The sequence below is a fragment of the Alosa alosa genome, chromosome 10 (genome assembly GCF_017589495.1).
Source record: "Alosa alosa isolate M-15738 ecotype Scorff River chromosome 10, AALO_Geno_1.1, whole genome shotgun sequence".
Classification (NCBI taxonomy): domain Eukaryota; kingdom Metazoa; phylum Chordata; class Actinopteri; order Clupeiformes; family Clupeidae; genus Alosa; species Alosa alosa.
The window spans coordinates 12,608,935-12,616,244 of record NC_063198.1 but is presented as its reverse complement, the minus strand read 5'-3'; the positions used below and the strand labels follow the sequence as shown (position 1 = coordinate 12,616,244).

At 44.3% G+C, this 7,310-nt stretch overlaps 1 protein-coding gene across 1 annotated transcript in view; it reads right to left on the bottom strand.

Moving 5' to 3' along the window:
• The window catches only part of igsf21a (immunoglobin superfamily, member 21a), a 205,024-nt gene that overhangs the window by 123,579 nt on the left and 74,135 nt on the right, over nucleotides 1-7,310 (bottom strand). The window contains exon 2 of the mRNA XM_048254468.1: nucleotides 5,464-5,576. Within this exon, the coding sequence (XP_048110425.1) occupies nucleotides 5,464-5,576 (113 nt within the window). The remainder of the gene's footprint in view (nucleotides 1-5,463; nucleotides 5,577-7,310) is intronic.

Here is a 7,310-nt window from a genome sequence, read left to right as displayed (position 1 = left end):
TCAAGAAAAAAAGAAAACAGTGTGCTGTGTTCAACGTTTGTAGGTGAACAAACAATCCCGGAAATGATACCATGTTTACCTGGCTTATGAGTCCCTGGCATGGAAACAAACAAAGCCTCTCATGCTGTAGTAAAGACACATGTGAGAGGTGGATGCAAATTCTAGATGTTTTACTGTAAACAAGATAGCAGAAAAAATAAACACCTCTACCATAACAACTTTTGGACCTTGACTAAGAGTTTTGCTCTCCTCATTATTTTGTTTTTACGAGTCATTGAGTTAGACTCCTAACACTACTGCATGTCCATAGAGACTTATTAAGATACATTTATGAGGCCTCAACCGTGGCGCGACTGGCTGGGGCATCTGCACTGTACGCCGGCAACTCGGGTTCGATTCCCGCCTCATGGTTCTTTCCGGATCCCACCCCCAATTCTCCCTCCCACTCGCTTCCTGTCATTCTCCACAGTCCTGTTTCATTAAAGGCATAAAAAAGCCCCAAAAAATATACTTAAAAAAAGATACATTTATGGAACAAAGGCAAATTGTAGTTAAAAGAGAAAATTGATTTGCCACTGAATCGCTGATGAGATGACAGCACAGTGGGAGGGAACATACCAAGGTCTTCAATCTGTCTGAAACGCTTGACACACCAATTCAACCTTCATTTCAATATCTGAGTTCTTTCAGAAGCTAGCTGTCTTTCATCTGGTATTACCATCAGTGAATGAGAAATCCTTCAGCTGGCGATGTTTGGGACCGACTCGTCCAAGGCAAAGCTTGACAAGATCAAATGTGTTTTTTAATTCATGCTTGACACGTCTTACACAATTAGCGCAGTTGCTGATAACTCGTGACCCAGCGTCTCACGGATATTGTTCTGGTCATGAACTTTCATACACGTGACTTCAAGATATTTATCAGCAATGTTAAAGCAGTGTTGTCCACAGAACAATTAATCAAAATTGATTATATGTAAATCAAAAAGCCCATATCAACATACAGTATCTGAATGAAATGGAAACAAGCTACTTCAGTGTCTAAGAGAAAGGCCTGGTTTCAAAAGTCTGTAACGGAGATCCAAAGGCACGGCACAAATGACTGTAAAAGAACACAAAAAAATCTGGCGGAAAACTGAAGTCCATTCCCCCCTCAGTCACTATCCGAATTCAGGATATGTCTCTTGTTCTTCTTCCACAACAGTGCCTCCTCTTACACGGCACTGTGAAAGGTACTTAGACAGGGTGAACAAGAGCACTTCCTCCTGACTTTACCCCTGGACATCAAAGCACTTCCCCTTGTGATGAGAGCAATAATGTACCAGAGCATTCAAGCCACATATGTTCCAAAGTCGGGTCAACGGCAAATTGGCCGCTCCCTGGGAAGAAAAAAAAGATGGGTTGGAGGATGGGGGGGGGGGGGTGCAGGCCGGCATGGTTGGTTGAGCTCAGCTGGCTCTGGCGGAGAGCAGGAGCAGGAGGGAGGATGTCACCTGAGAGGGCTGTCAGTGAGAGCTGGGTGGCTCCGGTAATGAGTTGTTTGGGGGTGTGTGTGTGGGGGGGGGGGCGGGGTTAACCGGCGGAGATTAAAGCCGACGCGCACCCGCGCTCAACAGGCAGCCAGGTGGAACTCTAAAACCCCCCCACCCCCATCCGCAAGCCGTCACGGCGACGCACTGGGCAGCCGCAGGGGGATGGCACCAGGGATAGCTCTTCATTAGAATGACATAATCAGAACAAGCACAGCGTGAGGTGAACTGCCAGCCATCGCACTGAGGAGCAGTCTCCAGTGGGCCCTTCCTCCGTCCCCACAATGCAGCCGCCAACATAATACATGATGTCTTCAAAGCGATAAGAGATTCTCTCTCTCTCTCTCTCTCTCTCTCTCTCTCGGTTATTTATAGGCCACCAGAAAGGCATTTTAACGTGCCGCATGGCAGCTTGATGGAATTACAGTACACAGCCAATCCATGGCCCAGCAAGGGAGGCCTCTGAGCACAGTGCATAGAATAAATGCATTTATGAAGTCCTGGGAGTAAAATTGTTTACACTTTGGATGATTTTATGTTTGCTTTGCCAGGCATTTGCAGACCTCCTTGATGCGCTGGATAAATGGCTCTGATAATGGAGTCACTATCTCTCTTTCTCTCTCTCTCTCTCCCTCTCTCTCCCTACATTTTAAACATGGGCTAATATGGCCTCAAACTATTAGTCTTAGTGATAAAATTAACCCCAGGAAATGTCTTCAGTTGTGGTTTCAATAATGGACCCATTTTAGTGCCTGCTTGCAAAATGGGTATATTCTAGACAGTTATGAGAATGCCAGCATCAAGTCACCTCCATGTTTCATTGAAACATGCAAATAAGGAGGGGCTTTTAGCATAAATAAACAAGATTCAAGTAATCAAGATTATCATATATCAACCAAGCCTTAGAGATAAGCCATGCAATGCATTATATCCTTAACCGTTTCATGACCTCAACATGTATACAAGAGGCAATTTCACAGATCTCATAACACAATAAAATGTCTGAACATAATTTCATTAACTGGCTTCAATAGGAGTAAAAACTATTATATGACTCTCAGAAGTTTTGAGAGTCTTATTCCTCCACTAAAGAGATTCTTGCTTTAATTAAAAGAAAATAAAAATGATGGAAGCTCTCTGCCTTGTCAACGAGAGATGTTAAATGGGAAAGAAAAACAACGTTGAGAAAAGTCAAGCACTGCTTCAGCCTTTTTTGTCTTCATTTTAGGGCCAATAGCTGCTCTGTGCCGCGGGCTTGAGAGTACTTCTGTGGCAATCTCCATCATCTCGAGTGGCTACACCGAGGCCTAAGCTGTGCTGAGGATGTGCTTAGAGAAGCAGCATCGTGCGCCCTGGTGTGCATTACCAAATCCTCAAACAGAATCTGTCAAGATAAAGGTACGTCCGTAATGAACAACCCATGGCTGCGATCTTTCATTCACAAAGCCTCCGTCTCGTCTGCTTGGCCTCGATTAGATACAGCGATCCCCAAGGTGGATATCAACCCCGGTTACGTTGGAGCAGTCGGGGACGGAGAAAAAACGAGAAGTCGGCAGTTTAGTCAAATAAAAGGCCAAGATTAAAGAAAACGTTGACTGCCAAGCGTGGATAATTGATTTATAATGTATAAGCGACTGTAAGGAGGAGAGGTCCAGGGAGAAACGGGGGCCCTGTACTTATTACTGCCTCTGGGTTTTTTGATCGGCCGCCAATACTTGATAGCCGATGGCTGTACTCTTTGTGGGCTTGATCTACACTAAAGGCTGTCAATAGCCAACTAGGTTTGGTAATAAGAGCTGTGAGAGCGTCCACTCATTCCAGATTCATCATTAAGGCAGAACCAGAACAGTACTCATTGATGCTTACTCTTTGCAGGAAAAATCTCTTTTAGTGGGGGTAAACTGGCTTTCAGAGTCCTGTGATCATATTCAACACGTCCAATATTCCACTTAACATATTTTGGTTTGTTTGTTTGAAATCGCATTCACAGGATCATTTGAATAGACAGATACACAGACTGTGTATGAGGAATACTGGAATGAACGACCTGCCAGTGAGCTTTTCAAACAATCCATATGGGCTAAAATAAACACCTCAGTTTTCCCAAACCCAAAGCACTTTGTCATTCCAACAGTTGCTCTAAATTCAGACACTTTGGCCGGAGTAGGAACAACGTCCACTGTGAAAGCTCTGCTTTTTCAAACCCTGAAACTGAAGGCTTGTGTAATGCATTCAGTGCAGACTTATTGAAATACAGTATATCAGTCGCACCTAATTTGTTAAAAGGCTTACACGGAATGCTAATAGCACCTCGTTGCACTTGAAGAAAGCAGTGCTCAGTCAGGCGGAACAGGGCAAAGTCTGGCAATAACAAACAGTTTCTTCAGATTCCAATCCTGATTCTATGAAACTGTCGGAGTCTTCAGCATGATGTATGGTTCAGTAGCTAATATGTAAAGTGCTATTAATCTCCCTTTGTCTTGTCTCAAAAGGTCAGCATTTGCAAAGAGGGTACTGTGGAGACTGTGAATTTCATGAAGTGCAAAGGATGCAAGGTTGAATCAAAGACACACTTATTAGAGAGCAAATATAATGCCAGTTATCAGCCTTCATTATTGCTTTTGAAATTAAAACCCGTCTCCGTCAGACAGTGTGGAGCGAGTGGAGGAATCCGCACCCAGCGCGCAGTCATTTTAATATCAGTTCTTATTAGCACAAGTGTTATTGAGGTGCCGCTAATTCAAAAATAACTCTATGTCAGCCCTCTCCTGGCGAGTATTGCTTTGGCTCATGAGCCGCGTCAGAGGTTTAATCAAATGACTCAAAGTGGGGCTACAGACCGACCGCCATTACATCCCCTTCCCCATCTTCCCCCATCCCCCTTCTCTCAAAAGGACTCTTATCCGTGGTAACGGAAACGCAGCGGCCAGTCCCCAGACCACAATTATCGTGCTGCAAGTGTTACGCCGGCCTCAGTGTCTCAGAGCTGCTGTTGTCGTCGCACAATTAGACGCAGCATCTGGACAGTGGGCCAGTCCAGAAGTGGAGGCTCCGCAACGGTGAGAGCAACAGCCGCAGCAACAGCGGCAGCCCTGATAACATGTCTGAAAGAGGAAGACTTGGAGAGAGTGTGTGTGTGTGTGTGTGTGTGTGTGTGTGTGTGCGTGCGTGCGTGCGTGCGTGTGTGTGTGTGTGTGTGTGTGTGTGTGTGTGTGTGTGTGTGTGTGTGCGTGTGCTTGTGTGTGTGTGCGTGTGTGTGTGTGCGTGTGTGTGTGTGTGTGTGTGTGTACAGACAAAATGTGGCTGGATTTAATTGTCGGCAGCCCGCTGTACCGGGTAACGCACATGCCCGCTGGGGCTCCGGCAAGCGCAAAGAGGCCAGCTGCGAGACATTAGGGCCGCAGCTACGGCCAGTTGATTGGGACAAAAAGCTCCCAACACCACAGTGGCCTTGCCTGCACCTGCAGTGCTGTTAAATAATAATAGCTGAACTAAACACAGAAGGGACATTTTAGCTTTCACCCTCTGCCCCCATACCCACACAAACAAAGTGCATGTTGATGATGGCGGGTCATTGAGGAGCTACTGCAACAGCACAGAGGAGACTTGTAATCATAAGTAGACACCACAGGTATGCATGTTTGGTGGTTGAGAGAGAGAATGAGAGAGAGAGACAGAGAGTGAGAGAGAGAGAGAGAGAGAGAGAGAGAGAGGGGTGAGCCGCACTGACACTGCGAAATGAACACCACGCACAGCCAAAGGCGTGAAAAATATCTGCCCGTCTGGTCTGAGATACAACCAAACCACACATGCACAAAGCATACTAACTGCCAGACAGAGAATAAAAGAACAGATTAATAATTAAAGACAGCGAGGAAAGAGAAAGGAAGAGAGAGAGAGAGAGAGAGAGAGAGAGATCTGTGCTGATCACTTACCCGGTACCAGACAATCTCTCGCAGTCTCCCATCAGTTTTAAAGTTGCACTTCAGCGTCACCGTCTCCCCGACAACAACAGGTGGCAGAGGTTCAATGGTTACAGTCAAATATCCTGTTGGGCAGAGCACAACATTAATACAACATTATCTCTAACTGAAAACTAATTACACATCCGAGTGATAACAACAACATACACGTCTTTCTATTATGTATTTCCTCTAACACGACCTCACCGCCATCATGTAATTATAATCAATTATGGTATAAATTATTTCAAAATGGTAGCAGGAGAGTTACTGCAGCTCCACATTTAAATGTGAACTACTTCAAAGATGAAACAGGAATTAGTGGTGAGTTTAGCGGTTTATACGAGCTCCATTAATAAGGCGAAAATGTTTCCCTTCGCCGTCTATGCAATGTTAAAGCACAGGTGTTAAGCCCAGAAGGCAAGGATTGACAGCACAGAGCTGTACAACTGAGACGTGAGCACATTTTTAACACACAGATCACATCCTTTGAACTGTACACATAGTGGAGGAGAAAACATGGCAAAAAAAACACACCTCTCCCGCTGCAAATATGATGCAAGTTTTACCACCATATTTCACAGCTTTTATTTATCACCAATATGATTTGTTGTTTTGTATAAACTCCTATAATGTCCTTTAAACTAGCCAATAAACTTTGACAAAAAATTGTGTTCTGTGCTGTGATGTGCATCGCACCATTGCCCCTCAATTTTTGGAAGCCATCCTTTGCAGTGTATTACTGTAGTTACTCTTAAACCTTGGACAGTTTGCCATCTGTTCTGTGTTCTGCTCTGCAAAATCCGCTTACTTCAAGCATCAGTGCCATTCCAATGGTTGCTTGAGCAAATGGCCATTACACAATCATAACAATTACGTCCAATGACTCGACGCCCGGGCTCTGCTAGGCCTCATCCTCATGAGCCTGGATCGACAGAATTACTCTGACATTCACTTTGTTCAGTGACCAAACATTTGGTCATTCATGCCTCTCTTCTTGAGTACACATAAAGTTGACGTATACAGTATATTTGTTGTATTTGTTATATTTGTTTGTGTGTGTGTGTGTGTGTGTGTGTGTGTGTGTGTGTGTGTGTGTGTGTATCTGTGTTTGTAAAAGCTTGCATGTGTGTGTCTGTCTGTCTGTTTATGTGACAATGCATTTGGCAAGCCTCTTTGTATTGCTGTCTTACAAAGTTAATGACTATAATTACAAGGGTTGATCAAATTTCCTGCATGCTGAAAGCACATTTATCAAAATGTTTAGATGCCCGGCGTAATTAGCTGATCCAGCACATCACCGATAACAGCAGGAGCATCCTACATCAATGAGCTCAATTCTCCTCCAATAGCAGACGCTCAGCTTTTCATCTACACTGTTGTCCAGATTAGGCCATCGATGATCTATGACCAGTTAATGCTGAATAGTGGGTGGAAAAAGCTGAATAACGTTTGCTTGCTGAATTAAGGCTCTCGTACTTCAACTTGGGTTGTCTCTGATTGGTGTAACAAAGAAGTGTTGTTTTTGTGTTATCTAATTCCAAAGAACACACAATCTGACATGCATAGTGCTTCAAAGTAGGCAGACATGAATACACACATAAACACAAGAACACACACTCTCTCTTACACACACACACACACACCACCCCTCTCTGTTTCTGGGCCTTTCTTGTCTACCTACTGTATCAATATGCCATTATTCATACATGTGTGCTTGCTGTATGTTAAGGCTTAAGGCTGCTGAAACAACTGAATTTCCCTGTGGGATAATTAAAGTATAAAAAAAATATTCACCAGCCTTTCAAATTCTGACATGG